This window comes from Salmo salar, chromosome ssa14 (assembly GCF_905237065.1).
Source record: "Salmo salar chromosome ssa14, Ssal_v3.1, whole genome shotgun sequence".
Lineage (NCBI taxonomy): Eukaryota > Metazoa > Chordata > Actinopteri > Salmoniformes > Salmonidae > Salmo > Salmo salar.
This window is the reverse complement of record NC_059455.1, coordinates 59,298,876-59,325,824: the sequence shown is the minus strand read 5'-3', so window position 1 is coordinate 59,325,824 and position 26,949 is coordinate 59,298,876. Positions and strand designations below refer to the sequence as shown.

Below are 26,949 nucleotides of genomic sequence, written 5' to 3'. Positions count from 1 at the left end.
TTTAAAAGAGTAGGATACTGAAAATCTTTAATTAAGGCTTTTAATATTATACATAGACAGGGTTTAGAGATCTTTAATTGAGAAAGGATCAAGTTCCCTTCCTTGTCGTTATATTTAAATGTCTTGTATCAGTTACTGCTGGGCTGAAACTCCATGTGCAGTACTTCCAGTTCAGTCCTTTTGTTATGATATCTGTATTCCCTTTATCATTCTCCGTTGATTAAATACACTTTCTTTTATAGCTCCGGGTTCCTCTGAGTAAAATATATATATTCCCCCTTTTCTCATCTAGGGCTGAATTCAGTCTTTCGTTTACAGTTCATAGTCCTTGGTATATGATATCAGTATTCCCCTGGGCTTATTGGCCTGGAATCATTTTCTATTTCATAGCTCGGTCCTTTTTATCATTTCCAGAAATGAAACTTTCACCTTGGTTTTATATATTGCGCCATCCTCCAGCCTTTTGTCATCCAATGCCACCTTTAGAAATGTCAAAAACACCCAGTCGAAAACTGGCTAAAATGTTATTAGTGTTACCAGTATTGACTGCTCTCTTACTTTTCCACATTGGTAACCCTCTTTCCTATAACTGCACTGTATTGTCATCATGAATATACAGTAACGGAATATACACAATTTGGTATGCATAGCTATTAATAAAGTGCAAACAGTATTTAGTTACGAAGGCTGTATATTTTCCCCAGTCCAGTCATGGCTTTGATCCGTCTTTGGAGCAACTGCTGTAAATCTTTAAAAACACGATCACTTCCTTTCTGATTGGTTTGTTCCATTTTGTTACCTTTTACATCCATGACACACCACATCCAATGTTTGCTCCTTGGAGTCACAAGCAGGACAAATACACAGAGCACATACACAGACTCTCCACTTGAATCTCTCTCAGCTGCTTGGTTGCTTGTAGTTATCAGCCTCCCCAGCAGGGGGCATTAGTAGTTTCTGAGGCATACTTCCTACTTCTCAATCTCTTCAATCTCCGTCGCAGAGACGTCCTGGGGGATCTTCTCCTCAGAATTGCTGCGTACAGACAGCTTGTCTGGGTGCTCCATGTCGTTGAAGCGTTCGGCCACACACTGAGCAGTCAGCCTGGCCTCAGGGTCGTGGTCCCAGCACTCGTCTATGGTGCCGCACACCACCTGGATGCCCTGAGGGAGGCGCAGTGGAGCACAGAGACACACAGTCAGCAGTAGTAGACAGATACTGGAGTAGGTAGCTCAGTTGGTAGAGCATGGTGTTTGCAACACCAGGGTTGTGGGTTCGATTCCCACGGGGGGCCAGCACAGAAAAATAATGTATGAAATGAAATGTATGCATTCACTACTGTAAGTCGCTCTGGATAAGGGCGTCTGCTAAATGACTAAAATGTAAGAAGTTGGCACTAATCACAGATCTAAGATCAGATTATACTATGAAAAAAATTGCTGAACCTGTGATTGGGGCAACTTCAACCTAATCCTTGTTATTGTAAAAAAGAATGCGCAAGTAAATTATGCAATAATTATTCTGCGCATGTGTGCATTATGCACCTGCAGTGTGTGTGTATTTAGTCCTATGTGTGTGTAAGGATGCATCAGTGAGTGCATAATGAAAGCAGGCCTTGTTACTTACTGGGTGGTTGATCCAGCTGTTGGGGATCTCTGGCCTCCCTCTGTCTCTGAGAACGCTGTCCTTCATACTCTCCACACACGGGTGCTCCCTCACCTTACCGAAGGGCGGTTCGTAGTCCTTCACCTCTATACACAAACACACACAGAGCTGTATATTTAAGACAGGAGCCAGAGAGATACAGATGTCAAAATATACATATGATACAGGTTACTAGAAGTAGGTTCAGAAACATACACACACAGAGCCATGTATTGTTTTGTTATATATTCAAATGTAGCTTTACCCTCACTATATGATTTTCCATGAAAGTAGACAATAAAGTTTGTATACGCAAACAGAAACAGAGACACAGACGTCCAAAAGATACATATGTTATAGGTTTATAGGATGAGGGGCCAGGGAAAACCTGCCGGAGAAAAACAGTCAATATTATTGAGTTTGGTCTCGGTGAGAATGTGCTTGAAACAACTCACCAACTCAGTGTTGGCTCAGTGTCAGCTATCTTATAGCGCGGCATCCAAGATACTCGTCAAGCCCTATGCCGGAATAAAGTTTACTCAGGCAGAATATTAAAGAGATGGCTTGGGATGATGCAGAGAACTATTTATCTTTCGATAGATCTGATCTGTCCTTTGGGTAGAGCAACAAATCAAACTCAAGTGTACAATGAAGAGTGGAGCTCTTGTATAAAAACATTTGTTTCAGAAAGTCCAAAGGGGGTAATTAAAGTAGCCTGACGGAAACTGTGTGAGAACCCGAGCACTGAAATGGAACTAAAAGTCATTTTCCAGGAGATTTCCGACGATAAAAAAATGGTATGCGAGTAAGTCAATTATCCTCAATAGCGCCATATTGCAAAAACATTCCTGTACAGTGACATGGAACCGGCGTGGGACAGAGCCAACTGAAAACAACACTGTTATTCCGGGGCAAAGGCACTGTGGTATTAAGAAATATTTCCACAATGAATACCTGTACTGTAACTATTGTTTCACTTTTGCATTAGTTTAGTAATGCCATCGTGAATAGAATGAAGACATGGAAATAGTATATGGATCATAATGAAAACCTTTCCCATCTCTTAACACAATCCCACAATCAATCAAACCAATGATGAGTTGACCTGTTAAGAAACTGAAAGGCCCAGTGCAGTCAAAAACGTGATTTCCCTGTGTTTTATATATATTTCCACACTATGAGGTTAGAATAATACTGTGAAATTGTGAAAATTATGATAATGCCCTTTTTGTGTAAGAGCTGTTTGGAAAGACCTGAAATGTCTGCCTGTTTTGGTCGGATTGAGCTTTGGCCAGCTACTTTTGTTTCTTTTTGACCATTTTAATTGAAAACAATCACAGTAAGGTACTTAATTGTTAACCAGAAATGATTTGATATTGAGGTAAAAATTGCTGCATTGGCCCTTTAAAGCCGATGAGCTGTTTCCCTGTACAGTTCTGTATTACTGTTCAATTCTGAGTGAATTCTGTCTGACAGTTGAGAAACGGGCGGTCCCTGCCCAGAAGAGAGGCCTCACAGGAAGTCCAGATGCACACAGACAGGAATTGGACGCTAGGTCACGGCTTGGGCCAACAGCTGACTCCACAGGCATGAGCATCCTGTTTTGACAAGAAGATTTCCCTCGTTTCAGTGTTTAAGAAAAATACACCCATCCACCCGCCCATCTGTCATTATTCAAGCGAGTAAAGGAATAACGTTAGAGGGTCTGGGTACTGTAACGAGAGCACAAGTGGGAGCCAATTCCTAAAACAATTGTGCAATTTTGTTTATTGTCTTAATTCTAAAACAGTAGTTCCCAAAATATGCCATATGAATCGCTAAGTCCACACGCTTTATCTGGGTAGCCGGAGAGTAGAGCATTGCAGTAGTCCAATGCTTTTGTCACATCTAGATTAGACTATCACAATGCTCTATTTTCCTGCTATCCGGATAAAGCACTAAATACACTTCAGTTAGTGCTAAATACGGTTAAATGCGGCTGCTAGAATCTACACTAGCTTCCTGTTAAGTCTAGGGCTGATTTCAAGGTTTTACTGCTAATCTACAAAGCATTGCATGGACTTGCTCCTACCTATCTCTCCGATTTGGTCCTGCCCCTACATACCTACACGTACGCTACGGTCACAAGACGCAGGCCCTAGAATTTCTAAACAAACAGCTGGAGGCAGGGCTTTCTCCTATAGAGCTACATTTTTATGGAATGGTCTGCCGATCCATGTGAGAGACGCAGACTCGGTCTCGACCTTTAAGTCTTTACTGAAGACGCATCTCTTCAGTAGGTCCTATGATTGAGCGTAATCTGGCCCAGGGGTGTGAAGGTGAACGGCAAGGCACTGGAGTGACAAAACGCCCTTGCTGTCTCTGCCTGGCCGGTTCCCCTCTCTCCACTGGGATTCTCTGCCTCTGACCCTATTACAGTGGCTGAGTCACTGGCTTACTAGTGCTCTTCCATGCCGTCCCTAGAAGGGGTGCGACACGTCGTGCCAGGTTTTTTCCCCTCTATACTCGGCTTCAGTGGGTTGAGTCACTGACGCGATCTTCTTGTCCGGATTTGCGCTCCCTTGGGCTCGTGCGGTGGAGGAGATCTTCGTGGGCTATACTAAGCCTTGACTCAGGGTAGTAAGTTGGTGGTCTGGTGATCTCCCTCTAGTGTTGTGGGGGCTGCTTTGGCAAACTGGGCGGGGTTATATCCCGCCTGGTTGGTCCCGTCGGACAGGGCCCTCCCCTGTCTCAGTCTCCAGTATCGATGCTGCAATAGTCTATGTGTTGCGGGGCTAGGGTCAGTCTGTTATATCTGGTGAAATTCTCCTGTCTTATCTGGTGAAATTCTCCTTTCTTATCTGGTGTCTTGTGTGACCTTAAGTATGCTCCCTCTAATTCTCAAATTCTCCCTATTGACATGAATGTGGTGTCATATAAAAGAAGAGGTTGTGCTCTTTAAAAGTACATTAACTTGTAATTGTCATGTGTTCTTTGTTTTTGAGCTATGTCTCTTTGTTTGAAATGTGTGAGAAAATGAGTTTTATCTCGAAAATTCTCAGTAAACTACAGCAGCATTCTAGAATTCTAATGGGGTCTAAAGGGTTAAAGCATATCACTTTCCTATTGACTCACATACCTGTATTAGAACTGTTAATAACACCTTTGATGACAACTGACATATTGTCTGTATCACTCACTGTGAGTTGTCATAGGACATGAGAAAAGTCTGAAATAGTCTCAACAAGTGAATCAAGAAAATGTCTCAACATTCCCACTCTGGTGTTTCCCACTGACTTCCTCTTGCTGGTTTGTAATGTTAATACAGTACATTTATGGCAGCTCAGACATGTTTCCATAGGTTTAGACTGTTATGTCTTTATTGGATCTCATCGCCACACTGCCTCTCTCTCCCTCATGCTATTAACCATCAGGTCTCAGTCTGGTTTCCTGATTCAGAGCCTGATCTGTTTAAGTTACTGTGCGGCCCCAGTCTATATGTTTGTTACTATGGCTCATTCTAGAGACTCCTGTTCAAACTGTACCCTGTGGTTGAGCAAGCATGCCACCACCTGAGTATATCTGAACCACCAGAGTATATCTGACCCACCAGAGTGTATGTGAACCACCAGAGTGTATGTGAACCACCAGAGTGTATGTGAACCACCAGAGTGTATGTGAACCACCAGAGTATATGTGAACCACCAGAGTATATGTGAACCACCAGAGTATATGTGAACCACCAGAGTATATGTGAACCACCTGAGTATATGTGAACCACCTGAGTATATGTGAACCACCTGAGTATATGTGAACCACTGAGTATATCTGAACCACCTGAGTATATCTGACCCACCAGAGTATATCTGACCCACCAGAGTATATCTGAACCACCAGAGTATATGTGAACCACCAGAGTATATGTGAACCACCAGAGTATATGTGAACCACCAGAGTATATGTGAACCACCAGAGTATATGTGAACCACCTGAGTATATGTGAACCACCTGAGTATATGTGAACCACCTGAGTATATGTGAACCACCTGAGTATATGTGAACCACCTGAGTATATGTGAACCACCTGAGTATATGTGAACCACTGAGTATATCTGAACCACCTGAGTATATCTGAACCACCAGAGTATATGTGAACCACTGAGTATATCTGAACAACCTGAGTATATCTGACCCACCAGAGTATATGTGAACCACCAGAGTATATGTGAACCACCAGAGTATATGTGAACCACCAGAGTATATGTGAACCACCAGAGTATATGTGAACCACCAGAGTATATGTGAACCACCTGAGTATATGTGAACCACCTAGAGTATATGTGAACCACCTGAGTATATGTGAACCACCTGAGTATATGTGAACCACTGAGTATATCTGAACAACCTGAGTATATCTGAACCACCTGAGTATATCTGAACCACCTGAGTATATCTGAACCACCTGAGTATATCTGAACCACCTTATTACAATGCCTTGCAAAAGTATTCATCCCCCTTGGCGTTTTTCCTATTTTGTTGCATTAGAACCTGTAATTTAAATATATTTTTATTTGGATGTCATGTAATGGACATACAAAAATAGTCCAAATTGGTGAAGTGAAATGAAAAAAAAATGACTTGTTCAAAGAATTATAAAAAAATAAAAAACGGAAAAGTGGTGCGTGCGTATGTATTCACCTCCTTTGCAATGAAGCCCCTAAATAAGATCTGGTGCAACCAATTACCTTCAGAAGTCACATAATTAGTTAAATAAAATCCACCTGTGTGCAATCTAGGTGTCACATGATCTGTCACATGATCTCATTATATATACACCTGTTCGGAAAGGCCCGAGTCTGCAACACCACTAAGCAAGAGGCACCACCAAGCAAGCGGCACCATGAAGACCAAGGAGCTCTCCAAACAGGTCAGGGACAAAGTTGTGGAGAAGTACAGATCAGGGTTCGGTTATAAAAAAATATCTGAAACTTTGAACATCCCACGGAACACCATTAAATCCATGATTAAAAAATGGAAAGAATATGGCACCATAACAAACCTGCCAAGAGAGGGCTGCCCACCAAAACTCATAGACTAGGCAAGGGGTGCGTTAATCAGAGAGGCAAGAAAGACACCAAAGATAACCCTGAAGGAGCTGCAAAGCTCAACAGTGGAGATTGGAGTATTTGTCCATAGGACCACTTTAAGCTGTACACTCCACAGAGCTGGGCTTTATGGAAGAGTGGCCAGAAAGAAATACATTGCTTAAGAAAAAAATAACCAAACACATTTGGTGTTCGCCAAAAGGCATGTGGGAGACTCCCCAAACATATGGAAGAAGGTACTCTGGTCAGATGAGACTAAAATGTAGCTTTTTGGCCATCAAGGAAAATGCTATGTCTGGCGCAAACCCAACACCTCTCATCACTCTGAGAACACCATCCCCACAGTGAAGCATGGTGGTGGCAGCATCATGCTGTGGGGATGTTTTTCATTGGCAGGGACTGGGAAACTTGTCAGAATTGAAGGAATGAAGGATGGCGCTAAATACAGGGAAATTCTTGAGGGAAACCTGTTTCAGTCTTCAAGAGATTTGAGACTGGGATGGAGGTTCACCTTCCAGCAGGACAATGACCCTAAGCATACTGCTAAAGTAACACTCGAGTGGTTTAAGGGGAAATATTTAAATGTCTTGGAATGGCCTAGGTCAAAGCCCAGACCTCAATCCAATTGAGAATCTGTGGTATGACTTAAAGATTGCTGTACACCAGCAGAACCCATCCAAATTTAAGGAGCTGGAGCAGTTTTGCCTTGATGAATGGGCAAAAATCCCAGTGGCTAGATGAGCCAAGCTTATAGAGAAATACCCCAAGAGACTTGCAGCTGTAATTGCTGCAAAAGGTGGCTCTACAAAGTATTGACTTTTTTTTTGGGGGGGGGGGGGTGAATAGTTATGCACGCTCAAGTTTTTTGTTTTTTTGTCTAATTTCTTGTTAGTTTCACAATTAAAAATATTTTGCTTTTTCAAAGTGGTAGGCATGTTGTGTAAATCAAAATGATACAACCCCCCCCAAAATCAATTTTAATTCCAGGTTGTAAGGCAACAAAATAGGAGAAATGCTAAGGGGGTGAATACTTTCACAAGCCACTGTATATCTGAACCACCTGAGTGTATCTGAACCAGAACATGCCAGTTCACATCAAAGTTGAAATAAGATAAAGAAAAGGGGAAGAGAGAATTACCAATGTAAACCCACAGACATACAGTACCCCTCAGGCACATAGGAATGTGGTATTCATCATACAGTACTTTGTTATGGTTAATTTCTAGTGCACTATCTGGTAGATATTAGGGTTTTAGTCATCTTAAATAATTCAAGAAAACAGATCCTCATAGAGCTAACAAAAGTCTGCTTCCCAATCTGAAGCCAACACAGCAGCAGGAATCTGTTTGAGATGCTGTAGTCCCAATAAGAGTCACAGTTTGACAATCCAGCTTGACACTCACTGCCTCCCTCTTGGAGAACGATAATCTATTCTATTATACTCCTCTCCTCTGATGGTTTTGATTAAGATGAAAGCGTGTGGCGATGGCTCTGACACTTGTTTTATGTTCCTCACAGGTTGTTAAAGCCCTGGGTGACAGACAGACAGAAAACCAGCCAGCAAGCCAGACAGACAGAAAGACATACCCTTACGGAAAACACGTGAAGTGTTGCAAAAACACGTTTTCATGTGATCACGTGCTCTTACGTGATAACGTGACGACATTTAAAGTAAGATGTGATAACATAAAACTACACGTGAAAAGTGTTCCAAAAACACGTTTTCCCATGAGTTCACAGGTTAAATTTCATGTGAAATCATGTGGTTTTTCTGTAAGGGTAAGGACAGACCGAAAAGACAGACAGACAGTTTGCCAGACAGCATGGGGCCCATTCAGGCTTGAGGTGAGGCCATGACATCTGGATAGCAGCCGCCCTCCTCTACTCTACTCTAACCCTGTCTTCTCCCTCAGGGGAGTGAAGGCATTTCTCCTACAGTGGGATGGTCAACACCACCGTTCTCCCATTCCTCCCTAACCCCGCCTGGGAACACCCTCCCGTCTTTCCCGCTCCTAATTCCAGCCCTGCAAATTATATGGGAGAGACATTTCGGGAAAAGAGACGGCCCCGGGATGCTGTCTTTATTACTTTCTTTCAGAGTTTTTCTTTTTACTTGTCCTTACTTTTACTTTAGAGGATAAAGAGTGCATTGTGTTGGCTGCTGCTGCCTTCCCTGAGGTCGCGACTGGCCCTGTTGACAGACAGGCACGTTCGTACCGCGTGACAGACAGCGTGACAGATCCCAGATTATACAAAAGGCCCCGAAACTGTGACAAAGTGGCCGACTGACTGCCTGTGTTGTGTGGCAGTCTGCCAGGCTCGGCAGTGAGACGACAGGAACTGTTCTGACATCTGTCTGGCGGTGGCGGCTGAGGCAGACAGACAGGGAAGCCAACGCGGCTTCACCTCCCAACTCATTACAATGATGCACTGAGATGTGTCAGTCTGACTGTGTGTGGGGAAGAGGGAAGTGTGTGTGTTTTCTCAGTTGAGAGGAGTTTCATGCCATCAGGTGTGTGTGTGTGTGTGTTCTCAGGTGAGCAGAGTTTTATGCCATCAAGATTGACTCACCGAGCTGGGATGATAGCATGGGAAGCTTTTATTGAAAGGATGACAAGTGGTACAAAAAATGCATGTGCTGTGGTTATGCGAGTGCCACTTTCGCTGACGTAGATAGAAGATTTGATAAGATAGTCATTCTAACTCCGCAAACATTTTACCCCCAAGGGAATATCCAAACAAGCGGTCAGTGCGGCACAGTAACGCTATTACACAAAATAAGGCAGCTTTCTGTATCAAGGTGGGAGACTAGCTAAATGCATGGTGGATGTATGTAATGTAATAATGCGGTGGGGGGGTTATTTATTACTGTAGAGTATATGCCTCAGCACAAGAGACTGCTGAGAGAGAGGAAGGGAGAGGGAGACTCTGTGCCCTAGATAATGGAGGCCTGAGGACATAGTGACCGACTTGGGTCTGTAAAGAATGTCTACTGCCTTGAAGCTGAAACTAGAGAGAAGTTATTGGAAACAATAACGACCGGATATCTGAATGTTTGGCAAGATAGGTGAATGAATGAATGAGTTAGTAAATGAACGAGCGAGCGAGTGAACAAATGAATGACTGAACATAAAAATCTAACCATTCATGCGGTTTCTGAGTTGTCCTACTCAGTGGAATGCCTTGCTCTGTAGGACCAATGTAACCATAAGCCACTACACACTTTTGCCAATCATGGGCCTAGATTCCCTTAAAACTCATCATCATCACCACAAATATGCTTTCTACTCCAGCTAGGCTACAGCACATCCTCATGTAAACAAGACCAATATTGCCCTTCCATGGAACTGAATATAGTACTTTCAATATGTCTGTGTGTGTGCATTGCTCATTCCATGCAAAACAGGAAATTAACTATTTTCATTTCAGAGGTGTACCCACAGGGCACACATATTCTTCACCCCCTGCCAATGGAGGAAAAAGTGAGAGGGTCTAACAGGCCCGACCATTCCGCAATGTTGTCCTTCAGAGGGCTTTGGGGCAGCGCTACCGCTCTGACGGTATTAAAGGGACCACTAGGGACCAAAGGGAAAACAGGAAATGGCCACGCTGGAAGCAGGCAAGCACCAACACTAACATTTGATCGATCAACGTTCTGACTCAATGGTCAAACAGGATCTCCGGCAAGACAAAATAGACCACAGAGTGGTCAAACAATACATGCTTTTTCAGTTCTGTCCACAAATTTTCTATGGGATTGAGGTCAGGGCTTTGTGATGGCCACTCCAATACCTTGACTTTGTTGTCCTTAAGCCATTTTGCCACAACTTTGGAAGTATGCTTGGGGTCATTGTCCATTTGGAAGACCCACTTACGACGAAGCTTTAACTTCCTGACTGATGTCTTGAGATGTTGCTTCAATATATCCACATCATTTTCCTCCCTCATGATGCCATCTATTTTGTGAAGTGCACCAGTCCCTCCTGCAGCAAAGCACCCCACAACATGATGCTGCCACCCCCGTGCTTCACGGTTGGGATGGTGTTCTTTGGCTTGCAAGCCTCCGCTTTTTTCCTCCAAACATAGCAATGGTCATTATAGCCAAACAGTTCTATTTTTGTTTCATTAGACCAGAGGAAATTTCTCCAAAAAGTACGATCTTTGTCCCCATGTGCAGTTGCAAACCGTAGTCTGGCTTTTTTATGGCGGTTTTGAAGCAGTGGCTTCTTCCTTGCTGAGCGGCCTTTCAGATCATGTCGATATAGGACTCGTTTTACTGTGGATATAGATACTTTAGTGCCCGTTTCCTCCAGCATCTTCACAAGGTCCTTTGCTGTTGTTCTGGGATTGATTTGCACTTTTCGCCCCAAAGTACGTTCATCTCTAGGAGACAGAACGCGTCTCCTTCCTGAGCGGTATGACGGCTGCGTGGTCCTATTGGTGTTTATACTTGCGTACTATTGTTTGTACAGATGAACGTGGTACCTTCAGGCATTTGGAAATTGCTCCCAAGGATGAACCAGACTTGTGGAGGTCTTGGCTGATTTCTTTTGATGGTCCCATGATGTCAAGCAAAGAGGCACTGACTTTGAAGGTAGGCCTTGAAATACATCCACAGGTACACCTCCAATTGACTCAAATGATGTCAATTAGCCTATCAGAAGCTTCTAAAGCCTTGACATAATTTTCTGGAATTTTCCAAGCTGTTTAAAGGCACAGTCAACTTAGTGTATGTAAACTTCTGACACACTGGAATTGTGATACAGTGAATTCTAAGTGAAATAATCTGTCTGTAAACAATTGTTGGAAAAATTACTTGTGTCATGTACAAAGTAGATGTCCTAAATGACTTGCCAAAACTATAGTTTGTTAACAAGAAATTTGTGGTGTGGTTGAGAAATGATTTTTAATGACTCCAACCTAAGTGTATGTAAACTTCCAACTTCAACTGTATCTCTCCGATTTGTTCCTGCCGTACATACCTACACGTATGCTACGATCACAAGACACAGGCCTCTTTATTTTCCCTAGAATTTCTAAGCAAACAGCTGGAGGCAGGGCTTTCTCCTATAGAGCTCCATTTTTATGGAATGGTTTGCCTGTCCATGTGAGAGACGCAGAAGTCTTTACTGTCCATGTGAGAGACGCAGAAGTCTTTACTGAAGACTCATCTCTTCAGTAGGTCCTAGTGTAGTCTGGCCCAGGGGTACGAAGGTGAACGGAAAGGCCCTGGAGTGACAAACCACCCTTGCGTTCTCTGCCTGGCCGGCTCCCCTCTCTCCACTGGGATTCTCTGCCTCTGACCTTATTACGGGGGCTGAGTCACTGGCTTACTAGTGCTCTTCCATGCCGTCCCTAGAAGGGGTGTGTCACTTGTGTGGGTTGAGTCACTGACGGGATCTTCATGTCCGGTATTGCACCCCCTCAGGCTCGTGCCGTGGGGGAGCTCTTAGTGGGCTATACTCATCCTTGTCTAAGGGTAGTAAGTTGGTGGTCTGTTGATATCCCTCTAGTGGTGTGGGAACTATGATTTGGCAAAGTGGGTGGGGTTATATCCTGCCTGGTTGGCCCTGTCCGGGGGTATCGTTGGACGGGGCCACAGTGTCCCGTCCCCCCCCCCCGTCTCAGCCTCCAGTATCTATGCTGCAACAGTCTATGTGCCGGGGGGCTAGGGTCAGTCTGTTATATCTGGTGTAATTCTCCTGTCTTATCTGGTTTCCTGTGTGACCTTAAGTATGCTCCCTATAATTCTCTCTCTCTCCCTCCCTCCCAGAGGGCCTGAGCCTTAGGATCATGGCTCCTGGCTGTCCCCGGTCCACCTGGCCGTGCTGCTGCTCAAGTTTCAACTGTTCATAATGCGGCTACGGAACCCTGACCTGTTCACAGGATGTGCTACCTTGTCCCGGACCTGTTGTTTTCGGCTCTCTCTCTACCGCACCTGCTGTCTTGACCTCTGAATGCTCGGCTATGAAAAGCCAACTGACATTTACTCCTGAGGTGCTGACCTGTTGCACCCTCTACAACCACTATGATTATTATTTAACCCTGCTGGTAATCTATCAACGTTTGAACATCTTGAAGAACAATCTGGAATTAATGGCCATGTAGAGGACTGGCCACCCCTCAGAGCCTAGAGCTTTCTTCCTAGGTTCCTGCCTTTCTAGAGAGTTTTTCCTAGCCAGCAGAAAAACTTCTACTTCTGCATTGCTTGCTGTTTGGGTTTTTAGGCTGGGTTTCTGTATATGACTTCTGCTGATTTTGACTTGAAAAAGTCGCAAAAAAAGGCACGCGCTGTTTCTTGCCTTAAGCTGGGCATCATTCACAAGTGATAAAATATCATTCACAAGTGACAGGCTAATATTGTGACCCGTCAGACTATTCTTGATTTAATCTTGTCTTTACATTTACTAAATAATATATATATGAGTGAAATTGATTTAGAATGGACCATTATCATACACTTCTCTATCATGCACCTACAGTATATTTAATAGCGAATGGAGGACACTATTCCCATGGTTTATTTTCATGCCAGCCAGGTAGGCTCCACTCCTGTTGTAAAGAGAAGCAATGTGCTTAATATTAGGAAAGTTGGGAAAGAAATATAGTAGGCCTAGCCTATTGAAAGTTGATGAGATCCTCCTCATTTTAATGGAGGCCATCTCTCTATTTTGTCACGCAATGGCATAGCCTATTGAAATGTTGCGCAACATGAGCTCATGGGCTCTCATGCAGTGTTTGATTCGATTTTCGATCACATTTGCATTGATGTCAGAGTGACTAGAGGGACAATAGAGTGCTGAGTACTGGGCAGTTAGCAAGTTTGGTAGGCTTCTATTGACCATCAGCTGCATCAGAGCTTGGAGAAGCCTAGTTACCATGACAAAACGGTCATGTGGAATTTGACTGCCGTCCTGACTTGTGACTGCCGGTGTGGCGGTAATACGGTCACCGTAACAGTCCTAGTCATGAATAATTTCAGATAAACAAACCTGTGATTATTTAACAGTGAACACCTGTATTTTTTACAAACATTTTGTCAAGGTCCTGAAGGAATTTCAGGAATGTGTGACTACAATTGCGGGCACCTTTTACGGAGAAGTACACCTACACTATATCACTTACACAAGGTCACAAATTAAAATCAATTGGCTACAGTCTAAAGCAGCTCAGTCACGTGATTGGTCAGACGTCATGTGGTGTTACTTTACCTCCAATGGCGTTACACCTGGAGGTGATCTCCCACAGTACCAGGGCCATGGAGTAAACGTCTGTCTGCTTGAACGACTCAATGTTTTCCAGGTTGATTCTGGACTCCAGCACCTCAGGGGCCATGTACCTGGCAGTGCCCACCTGTAGGGTAAGACCAACAAGGACAAGATGTTAGCCTACTCAGTGGATCATTATCAAAACTGTTCTGTTCTATTCTATTATTTTCTATTCTACTCTGTTTTGTTCTGTTCTATTGTATTCTGTTATGTTATATTCTACTCTATTCTAATGCTATTTACAGTAGAATATGCATGCTTGCTTCCAGAGGTAGTACTGTACAGTACCATGTACCACTACAATTCAACTGCAATTTTAACTGACAGCCTGATCTGATACATGTCTTCCCTGTTTCTTCCCCCCACTGTATTATAAGACATTACGAAGAGACAATGGGTGCATTAGACACCAAAGGGACACCCTCTAAAGAAGCTCACGATGACTAAGTTTCATAACAGTCACAATGACCCTGTCCTACTGCTGTACAACAGTCTAACGGTTCTATTAGAAGTCCATCAGCCCTGTTTGCCTAGTTACTGTAATAAAATAAAAGGCCTAGCAGCACTTCCTCTATGGATATTACTAACCTGCTGTCCAGAAGAGGAGCCCGCATGAGTAAGTAAGCCAGTCTGAAATGGCACCCTATTCCTTATATAGTGCACTAATCATAGGCAATATGGTACCATTTTGGATGCACCGTGAGTAGAAAGGAGAGACAGGAGGGAAGAATCTGTACCTGTCCACTGTTGGCCAGCTCGTCCACGGACAGCGAGTTGTCCAGACGCAGACCCAGTCCGAAGTCACACAGGACGCAGGTCAGGTCCCCCTTCACCAGGATGTTGGAGCTCTTGATGTCCCGGTGGACGATGGGCACCTTGTAGCGTCCGCACAAGGTGTGGTCACTGTGTAGGTGGGCCACGCCCCTCGCCAGCGACCCGCCCAGCACCCACAGGTCGTCCCAGCTGATGACGTGGCGCGTCAGGTACTCCTGGAGGTTGCCCCGGGGGTGGTATGCCGTGATCAACCAATACTGTTTCTCCACCTTGTGGTCCTCTGCGGTCAGGAAGTGCAGGACATTCTCGTGGCGCAGGTCGGCATCCGAGAAGATGTCCTTCTCGTTCTTCCACGAGGCATATTCCTCATCTGCGAAAATTTTGACGGCAACGGTCTCAAAGTGCTCGCCGGCCCCCGTGGCGCCCTGCTTCAGCTTGGCCTTGTAGACCTCGGCAAAGCGGCCCTTGCCCACCTGTGCGTCCAGCTCGATGGGAAGGAGCTCCGTGTTGTGGTTGAGGTTGTTGGCGTGCGTGGAGCTGCTGTCCGAGCCGTCGTCGTCCATCATGATGGCGTGGGCATCACTGAAGTCGAGCGGCGTCTTCTTGCGCTTGACACCGGCGCGGCGCTGGTGGTAGATGCGGTACCAATAGAAGGATGTGATGACCATCACGGCCAGAACCAGCAGAGGAACCAGGCTGACCAGGACCACCGACACCACCTGGGAGTCCAGGGAGTCTATGGTGGAGAGGAAAGACAAGAGAAAAAGAGACAACAAGATAGATGTTATAGATTAGTTATACAATACATTGCCTATTCAGTATAAATATTGTAGAATATACCTATTCTGTAACATACAGTAGGCCCACCCCCTAGTTAGGTATATTCTACAATACTTTTACAATTATCCACCTCTACAATATTAGAACTCTTCAGCCATCATACTCTACTCTAATACTTGAGCATATTTTCACAATGACCTTTTCACTCACTATGAGTAGCTGGACTGGCCGCGAAGGTGAAGATCAAAGAATAGTCTGTTTGTTTATTGAACTTAAGAGCCCACTGCATAAAAAACAATGACCACAAAGGGCTATGTGGGATACATGACGTGTGCAGTAGCCTATATTTTGACATTTGACATTTCAGTTGCACTTGAACATCATGCCGTACATTACACTCCAACTCCTTCAGCACTAGGAAATCAATAGGAAGTAGCCAAGTAGCTATATCGTCTCAGAGCATCTTGCTACGCGCAATGTAGCCTGCTCCTTTCCAGCAAAGCAGAGGAACCTGACATTTCCATGAGGAATGTCAGTAAGCATCTGGAAGCTACGAAGCTGAAGTTAGCTTGCTGGTCTGTTAAACACACAAATAGGCTGAACCATGCCCAAGTCAACCACATATTGTGTTCCCTTTATAGACCTAGTCTATGTCTGATTCTAATTCTTTTAAGGAGTGATGTCGGTGTCTGCTAGACAGAGTAATCTGGTGAACGTTTATGTATATGCTATGTTTATGACCCTATTTCTGGGGTTGCAGAAGTCTCGTAAAAACATAATAAAACACAACATGTCACGCGAAATTCCAGATCCCAGATCAGTTAGGATTTAAAGGGTCGTAAATGAGTCATTAACACGTTGTCTGAACAGGCAGACTGTGACAAGTGCTGCTGGGGTTCTATAAATACAGGCAGAGATATTAGGAACATGTTTGGCAGTGGAGGATTGTGTGGGTGCGTGCGTGTGTGTGTGTGTGCGTGAATTTGTGTGTGTGTTTGTGTGTCTATGAATGTTTCTGTCCATACAGAACAGCAAGTACCCGTCAAGCCCTCACTCGCTCGCTCCTTTTTTTCAGACAGGAAACCACATGTCTGAAATCTTCCAACGTGGCCTCAGCGGAGTTTGTTTTCTTTTTCGAAGAGCGAGAGAGAGGCGATCCGTCACAACAAACCTGTCCCTGTGCCTCTGCCATCTCTCAGTAGATACGGCCCACAAAAGAAAGCTTCCTAGTTACTAACCCCACTTAGGGCCAGGTTTGAGAATATCGATTGTATTAATACATGCACGAGCTGTTTTTCACCATTCACTTCTGTTACGTGTTGTCATGTCAGTGTTGTCGTATGTTATGTGGTGAACATGAAGTTAGACCGTGTGCAGCGGAGCTATCCATCTTCCACGGTGAGGGGAAATGTTTTTCCATGACATCGATGTTCCCGATGTGCGGATGCTTTTTAACTTTGGGCTCCGGAAAGTAAAGACTGGAAAATGTATCTCTGTGTTATTACTGCTTGGATGCTGTAGTCAAAATACATTTGATTCCAAAATTGTAACGAAAGACTAATGCCAAAAGGCCTCTGCGATGCGAAACCTGTTTGCAATCTTGTATTTGGAGGGTGTACAATAGTACACACGTCAGCATTCATGTGTGACACCTTACATGACAACCTAATAAAGAATTGCATATGCGTTTATTACAACATATGGTAGAAGAACATGTGTGAGTTACGTCAAAAGTGTTGGTAAACTATATGATCAATTGTAATAGCTAGCCTACAAAACACAATCAGCCATGACAGCATCACATAGGGACTTAGAGAAGGTGAAGAAGACACGTTTGTTGCACTCGTTTGACCATTCATAATGCCAACAAAAGGCATGACATAACAGGTGACATAACCCTACATAGGGACTCACAGGGGGTGAAGAAGAGGTGGTCGTTGCACTCATCCTCGGAGCAGGAGCAGATGAAGAACTGGGAGCCCATGCCGTTCCTCTCCCTCATCTCACACTTGCTATTGTTATAGTCCTCCAACACCAGACCATGCAGCTTATGGGCTGGGTTGTGGCATATCGTGTCTATGGTGACATTGTCGTCTTTCTTCCTCCTGGAAACAAGACAACAGGAGCAGTTAGTTCCACTCCAATTCATTTCTATTAAACAGAGAGAAAATTTAAGCTAGTGATAAATACAGTAATAAAAGGGAAAATAACTTTTAAAAATGTACAAAACACAGTCTAAGCATTATGGTAATGATTTGATACAGAGGTCAGTTTAGGTTGTACAGAATGTATCCCCCAGTTACAAAATACCACCGTACACGTGCAGTGAATAAATCTGAAGGTGCACAAATGGACCTACAAATGGGATACTCAGGTCTCCTGCTGGGTGGTGTGGAGCTTATGTAGTGAAACCATTTTAAGAGGTGTTGCTGTGAACATGGCCAAATTTAGTTCTCCCCTTTTTTTTTACATTCACAAGGCAAATTTCACAACGATATTTGGTGGGGTTTGTTGGTGGGGCACTTTTGGGTTTAGCTAGTTAAATAAACCTTGTTCACAGCAAATGGCGTTTTTAAATGACAAAGAAAGATGATTAATTTATGCTCTGTCACACATTAACATGCTCATAGTGTGTCACTGTACCCACTACCCAGCATGCTCTCCTAAGGTGAAGTTTAAAGGTCATTCCAACTCCCAATGAGAGATGATGAGGGGTGCTGTAGTCACTCACCAAATGCTGACACACACATCCTCTGGATGGGGGCAGATGGATGTGATGCTACAGTCGGTCATACAGCTCCCTGTGCCCGTACAGCTGGTAGACTCAACGTCACAGAACTTACACAGACGCTTCAGCTTCAGCATAGTCATTGATGAGGCCACTGAGGTGGAAACACAAAGAGATAGGGGGAAAGACATTACATTGATAGTTTATAAAGAGATTATGGTTACTTAAAGCAGTCAATAGTTTGTCCATTTAGGTTACTCATGTGTCATCAAATATGTTCACTCTTCACTGCAGCTCTTTACTTCACTATTACAAATTAGAACAGGCCACTTTGAGGGTCTAAACCATAAGATAAGATCTTTGACCGCGATTCAATTTGATCGCACTCGAATACAGCTTTTAAAGGCAATGTTACCGTGTTCGCGGAGATTGCATTCGAGGTAAACGCTGCAGATGTTAGCTCAAATGGAAATTACCTTTAAATGTTTTGGATTGAACCTCGGCCATTATTCGCTTTCATAAATAGGCCTAAACTGTATTGACCCAACGAAGATGATAACTTTGCTCGACTTAGGAAACGGACTTTTCCCTCCAATTACACAGACAAACAAAAGGCTGCAAACATCAGAAAGGCGAACTTTCTCATCTTATATATTACATATTAATATGAACCTTTCCTTCACTGGAAGAATATGGCCTGTTGAACATCAGTGAATACAGTGAAACATTAACCTCACATCTCAGTCCAGACTACATGAAGGAATTTATCCTTAGTGAGAGACTTGACAATTTCACTTTGAAAAGAATATGTGAAACAGATAAAAGGAATGTTCCCTCCGGTACTATGTCTCTAAGTATAATTATTCCAAAAGACAGTTTTCAAAGCAAGTGATACATTTGTGTCTTCTCCAATTCATTCATTACAGTGTAACATGTACATTCATTTTTCAACCATATGTAAACTATTTCCCTCGAGCGCAAATTCTACTGTGTGAACAATCAGTACATTCTGCAGTGCCATCTATTTACTATGGTCGTGTTCAGACTTGACTTCACACTCAGACTCAGTGGTGTGATGAGTGCCTGTGTGTGTTTGATAGTCATCTCTACTGAGACAAACGCTAGACAGACAAAAAAAAACAAGCAAAGGGAACATTGAACATCAGTATATCTTTCAGTCGAGTAGTCTCTAATTTGCAAATTTGATTAGTTGCTGTCTTGCCAATTCACTTTGTGAATATCAAAAAGCAGGAGATAATGTCGTGTGTGTATGTGAGTGAGAGAGAAACAGCGAAAGAGATAAATAATAGAGTGTATAAATGTGTGTGCGCGCATGTGTGTGTTTAAAGTCTAGTCTAGGAAAGCGGCGCTCCTAGTGGCAGATTGCCTGCATTAAAGTAAACAAATCAGTTTTACCAAATTTTTACCAGCATGTCACATGTGCAACCAGAGGAAAACTAATCCTACACCACCTTTACTCCACACACAGAGATGCATACAAAGCTCTCCCCTGCCCTCCATTTGGCAAATCTGACCATAATTCTGTCCTCCTGATTCCTGTTTACAAGCAAAAACCAAAGCAGGAAGTACCAGTGACTCGCTCAATACGGAAGTGGTCAGATAACGCGGATGCTACACTACAGAACTGTTTTGCTAGCACAGACTGGAATATGTTCAGGGATTCATCCGACGGCATTGAGGAGTACACCTCTTCAGTCATCGGCTTCATCAATAAGTGCATCGACGACGTCGTCCCCACAGTGACTGTACGTACATATCCCAACCAGAAGCCATGGATTATAGGCAACATCCGCATCGAGTTAAAGGCTAGAGCTGCTGCTTTCAAGGAGCGGGACACTAAACCGGACGTTTATAAGAAATCCCGCTATGCCCTCAGACGAACCATCAAACAAGCAAAGCGTCAATACAGGATTAAGATTGAATCCTTCTACACCGGCTCTTACGCTCGTGGGTTGTGGCAGGGCTTGAAAAGTATTATGGACTACAAAGGGAAACCCAGACGTGAGCTGCCCAGTGACGCGAGCCTACCAGATGAGCTAAATGCTTTTTATGCACGCTTCGAGGCAAGCAACACTGAATCATGCACGAGAGCACCAGCTGTTCTGGATGACTGTGTGATAACGCTCTCGGTAGCCGATGTGAACAAAACCTTTAAACAGGTCAACATTCACAAAGCCGCTGGGCCAGACGGATTACTAGAACATGTACTCAAAGCATGCGCGGAACAACTGGCAAGTGTCTTCACTGACATTTTCAACCTCTCCCTGACCGAGCCTGTAATACCAACATGTTTCAAGCAGACCACCATAGTCCCTGTGTCCAAGGAAGCGAATGTAACCCGTCGGTAGCCATGAAGTCGGTAGCCGCCGCCAGGTGGTAAGAGTAGGCAACAACACATCTGCCACGCTGATCCTTAACACTGGGGCCCCTCAGAGGTGTGTACTTAGTCCCCTCCTGTAATTCCCTGTTCACCCACGACTGCGTGGCCTAACACGACTCCAACACTATCATTAAGTTTGCTGACGACACAACAGTGGTAGGCCTGATCACCAACAACGATGAGACGGTCTACCCGGTGCCCCCTGTATATAGCCTCATTATTGTTATTCTTATTGTGTTCGTTTTTATTATGACTTTTTATTTTAGTCTACTTGGTAGACTAAACTCTTCTTGAACTGCACTGTTGGTTAAGGGCTTGTAAGAGAAGCATTTCATGGTAAAGTCTACACTTGTTGTATTCGGCGCATGTGACAAATAAAGTTTGATTTCATTTGCGTGTGTGTGTGCGTGCTCATGTTTTACATCCAAATAAATTATATTGGTTATCTACCTGTCCTTGCACTTCGTGTGCTGCTCCTGATAACCATTAGACCGCATGCTACTGTTTGGCTGATGTAAGAGAATACAAATCTCAGACACATGGCAACAACTGGAATTTAACTCTTCCAATCGCAATGAGTATGAGGGAATTCTGTTTTCACAGCAATCACCATAGTGAAGTATGTGGGAACAGGGATCTTTTGGCTGCGAGATGGGGAGAGGACATCTCTATCTTTATCTTTAGGGCTCCCGAGTGGCGCAGCATTCTAAGGCACTGCATCTCAGTGCAACAGGTTTATCAAATCAAATCAAATTTATTTGTCACATACACATGGTTAGCAGGTGTTAATGCAAGTGTAGCGAAATGCTTGTGCTTCTAGTTCCGACCATGCAGTAATGTCTAACAAGTAATCTACCAATTCCACAACAACTACCTTGTACACACAAGTGTAAAGGAATGAATACGTAAATAAAAATATATAAATGAGTGATGGCCGAACGGCATAGGCAAGATGCAGTAGATGGTATGGAGTACAGTATATCCATTTGAGATGAGTATTGTAGGGTATGAAAACATATAAAGCAGCGTTGTTTAAGGTGGCTAGTGATACATTACATCAGGATGGCAAGATGCAGTAGATGGTATAGAGTACAGTATATACATATGAGATGAGTAATGTAGGTTATGAAAACATTATATAAAGTGCATTGTTTAAAGTGGCTAGTGATACATCTAATTACATCAAGATGCAGTAGATGGTATAGCGTACAGTATATACATATGAGATAAATAATGTAGGTTATGTAAACATCTTATATAAATAATATAAAGTGGCAAGTGATAAATTGATTACATCAATTTTCCCATTATTAAAGTGGCTTGAGTTGAGTTAAGTTGGCTGACGACACAACAGTGGTAGGCCTGATCACCAACAACGATGAGACGGTCTATAGAGAGGAGGTCAGAGAACTGGCAGTGTGGTGCCAGGACAACAACCTCTCCCTCAATGCAAGCAAGACAAAGGAGCTGATCGTGGACTACAGGAAAAGGCGGGCCGAATAGGCCCCCATTAACATCAACGGGGCTGTAGTGGAGCGGGTCGAGAGTTTCAAGTTCCTTGGTGTCCACATCACCAACGAACTATCATGGTCCAAACATACCAAGACAGTCGTGAAGAGGGCACAACAAAACCTTTTCCTCTCAGGAGAGTGAAAATATTTGGCATGGGTCCCCAGATCCTCAAAAGCTTCTACAGCTGCACCATCGAGAGCATCCTGACCGGTTGCATCACCGCCTGGTAAGGCAACTGCTCGGCATCTGACCGTAAGACGCTACAGAGGGTAGTGCGAACGGCCAGTACATCACTGGGGCCAAGCTTTCTGCCATCCAGGACCTGGTGTCAGAGGAAAGCCCATAAAATTGTCAGAGACTCCAGTCACCCAAGTCATAGACCCCCCCCCTTTTGTAAACTGCTGCTACTCACTGTTTGTTATCTATGCATAGTTACTTCGCCCCCACCAACATGTACAGATTACCTCAACTAGCCTGTATCACTAGCCACCTTAAACAATGCTATTTTATATGTTTTCATTATAGTCCCTGGTTCGATTCCAGGCTGTATCACATCCGGCCGTGATCGGGAGTCCTGTAGGACAGTGCAAAATTGGTCCGGTTTGGCTGGGGTAGGCTGTCATTGTAAATAAGAATTTGTTCTTAACTGACTTGTCTAGTTAAATTAAAAAATCTCTCTTGACTTTATCTATGTGTGCAAGGATTATTCAGTCCCAACCCCACAGGGGTCATGTTATCATATGAAGACCTGGTCCAAATTTACACACTGCCTGCATGTGAAATGGCATCCTATTGTCACGTCCTGACCAGTGAAAAGGGTAATTTGCCATAGTAGAATGGTCAGGGCATGGCAGGGGGGTTGTTTTGTGTGGTTTGGGGTTTGTTTGTTTCCAGGGGAATGTGTTCTAGTTTTCATTTTCTATGTTTCGTTTTCCAGGTTTGGCCGAGTATGATTTTCAATCAGAGGCAGGTGTCTTTCGTTGTCTCTGATTGGAAGCCATACTTAGGCAGCCTGTTTTCCTTTGGGTTTTGTGGGTGGTTGTTTTTCGTATAGTCGTTGTACCTTACGGAACTGTTGTTTGTCGTTTGTTTATTTTGTTTAAGTGTTCTCACTTAAAAAAGAAGATGAGCACTCAACACGCTGCGACACCTATTAACTAGATCGTACACTACTTTTGACCAGGGCCCATAGGGTTCTGGTCAAAAGTAGTGCACTATAAAGGGTATACAGGGTGCCATTTTGGACACAGCTACTGTCTCTTTAGTGAATAGCCATAGTGTATCGTTGTTGAGAGGTACATAGTCCCTTCCAGCAAAAATGTGTAATTTACTATTGCTGGGTTATGTTTGTCCACCTGTTACAAAAGCTAATTATAATTCAGAGAGTTATGCTTTGGAGGGCGCCAGTGAACGGTTGATTACCTTACATAAATGCTTTTCTGTAGTTACTTAATTGTTGCAATAACATGTGGACAGCACATTTTGAACATAAAATCAACTATAGCCCCAAAACAGTCCACTTTGGTGAGGTAGGAAGGATACAACAATCTTCAGGACTTTCTCACTGAGAGGTTGGAAAGTGAGAGCAAGAGAGAATGAAAACGCAAGAGCGAGAGAAAGAGAGAGATTTTGCACCCAACTGTCAGATCACTCCCTTTTTTTCCATTTGCTCTCCTTCCAGACTTTTATGGAGTGTCTTTAGCATGAACAAAAACAAACTGACCAAAATCAGATGCTCCTAATTGTTAAAACAGAGATGAGGTGAAATGAAGTTAAAAGACATGGAGGGAGAGATCTTAGACACTGAATGACATCACTAGCAAATAACCACAAGTTTAAGTATGATAGACTGCACAAATAGGAAGAGAAAGTTCAACCTTTTACTTGCATCAGCAGCGTCCTCGTGACACAACCAATAGTGAAAGTGGATTATTGACTGACAACTAGGCCTGTCTGTATGTGCAGCTCGAGGATTTCCTCTTGAAGAATTTCAGTCGCCGAGAGCTAAGTTCAGCCAAGTGAAATGGGTGAGGATTGGGTCTGTGTCCAAAATGACAGCCTATTCCCTATATAAAGCACTAATTTTGATCAGGCAATGGTCAAAAGTAGTTTACTATATAGAGAATAGGGCACCATTTGGGAAGCAGCCTGGGTCTCCGCTGTATTTGACCAGCTGGCAGGGGGCGAACCTGATAGAGCCACTTTGTCAGGTCACGTGACCAACCATGTCAAAATAATCAACCTTCTCTCTCTAAAGTCGGTAGAGGAGAGAGAGCAAATACGGTTCTCTCCCTCCAACTTCCTCACAGTGCAGTAGTATACTGTATTACTCTATGCCAGAGAATATCAAGGCTACTGACTTAGGAGAGAATGTTGTACTCCTGTACCAGGACAAAACGCCTACTGTAGCTGTTCCCAATCTGCAGGGTGGAGTAGAGCTGCGGCTTAAAGCAACAGAAATACAACCTGCAAGTCTGAAAACCAGAGCAACTGGAGCAGATCATACAACCTACAAGTCTGAAAACCAGGGTAACTGGAGCAGATCATACAACCTACAAGTCTGAAAACCAGGGTAACTGGAGCAGATCATACGACCTACAAGTCTGAAAACCAGGGTAACTGGAGCAGATCATACAACCTGCAAGTCTGAAAACCAGAGCAACTGGAGCAGATCATACAACCTGCAAGTCTGAAAACCAGGGTAACTGGAGCAGATCATACAACCTGCAAGTCTGAAAACCAGAGCAACTGGAGCAGATCATACAACCTACAAGTCTGAAAACCAGGGTAAATGGAGCAGATCATACAACCTGCAAGTCTGAAAACCAGGGTAACTGGAGCAGATCATACAACCTGCAAGTCTGAAAACCAGGGTAACTGGAGCAGATCATACAACCTGCAAGTCTGAAAACCAGGGTAACTGGAGCAGATCATACAACCTACAAGTCTGAAAACCAGAGCAACTGGAGCAGATCATACAACCTGCAAGTCTGAAAACCAGGGTAACTGGAGCAGATCATACAACCTGCAAGTCTGAAAACCAGAGCAACTGGAGCAGATCATACAACCTGCAAGTCTGAAAACCAGGGTAACTGGAGCAGATCATACAACCTACAAGTCTGAAAACCAGAGCAACTGGAGCAGATCATACAACCTGCAAGTCTGAAAACCAGGGTAACTGGAGCAGATCATACAACCTGCAAGTCTGAAAACCAGAGCAACTGGAGCAGATCATACAACCTGCAAGTCTGAAAACCAGGGTAACTGGAGCAGATCATACAACCTACAAGTCTGAAAACCAGAGCAACTGGAGCAGATCATACAACCTGCAAGTCTGAAAACCAGGGTAACTGGAGCAGATCTCGAGAAGCCACATCCATTGCAGCTGGCAGCATTCATAAGGCAGTACAGACAGTGAAGTAAACATGGTGTCAGGATATTGCAGAGGGATACTAGGCTATATTCTGTTATTGCTATTTCTAGGGTGTAGTGTACATGTCTGACTTGCTAAATCTTAAGCAAACAAATAAAGGCATTACATTTAAGTTCTGCAGAGGAGTACAATTTAGAATTTGGCCTGAAGTGGTTTGTACTGTGTTATTGAGTTAGAACAGCTAAGAATGAACTTGGGCTGAACGCTGGTAGTAGAGAGAGAGGTGGTAGAGTTAGGAGTAATTATATCATTAGAAAAACTCCTCTCAAAGTGTATGTTATTTAAGCCCAAGGAGGCGGGCTATGGAGTGGATGAATGCTGGTAATTGTCACCCAGGGCAAAATATAATTGCAGATGTGGGGGAGAGAGGATTATAAGAAGTCAAAGCTGTTTGGTACCATTGGGACATGTTTGGAGTTGGAGACAGGCAAATAGATTACAATTTCTGATATGTCTACCTTGCAAATGATAGACCAAATATAATTCCAACATCCAGTGTCAACAACGCACATCAGAATGAAAAGTCCCATTGGTAGGACGACCATGCATGTTTTCTACTGCAACAGGTGGTGTAGCTAAACGTCCTCCCACTGTGTTAAGCAACCACTTCAATACACAACATATACTGTACCTACTTCCTCTTTACAAAAACATCATGCTACACACTCAAATGCTTTTCTGATGCGATTTCCTCTTGGAAAATACTAGTGCTCACTTGAATTATTGAACATATACATTATGTTCATACATTCCAAGTAAAAAATAAGGATTTGGGTATAAATGTACCTCTGTTCTTGAATTCCCGATATTGAACAGCACTGACTGCGTAGTTTGTATACATTAAATACTATTATGCATACAAATTGCAGTAACACCAGCCAATATATTTGCGAGTTTTAGCTCAAATGAGCTTAAGATTTTGCCTTCCACCAAAATGTATAGTTTTATGTATGGATTATGTTTGACCACCTGCTACAAAAAGCTGAATGACAATTTTGAAGAAACGTGTGTCAACGTTCGTTACAATAACCTCATAACTGTTTCAATAATTACATGATTACCTCGATAACGCTAACCAACCACCAACATTCATAGGTTACTATAAATAAACGTATAACTCACTTTTCTGTTCTAGCAGAATACTTCCAAACAGTATCGTTCCACACCAGAAAGCGGAAAAACGAAGTTGCTCCATTTAGAAACGGACTATAAAGTAGTCTTCTTTTCATTTACTGAAGCCTTGATAATAGTAAATATCCAGACTTTAATTCGAGACGTTCTTCGGGTTTTCTTCGGTCTGCCTGTTGCTCTCATGCGTCTCTCAA

The 26,949-nt window shown here is 43.5% G+C and overlaps 1 protein-coding gene across 1 annotated transcript; it reads right to left on the bottom strand.

Moving 5' to 3' along the window:
- On the bottom strand, positions 1-26,949 carry tgfr2 (TGF-beta receptor type-2). Its single transcript, NM_001140256.1, is given in 7 exon segments — positions 1-1,163; positions 1,627-1,751; positions 13,940-14,081; positions 14,734-15,506; positions 17,465-17,655; positions 18,282-18,432; positions 26,747-26,949. Coding segments are annotated over 7 exon segments (1,647 nt in total). The 5' UTR covers positions 26,820-26,949; the 3' UTR covers positions 1-971.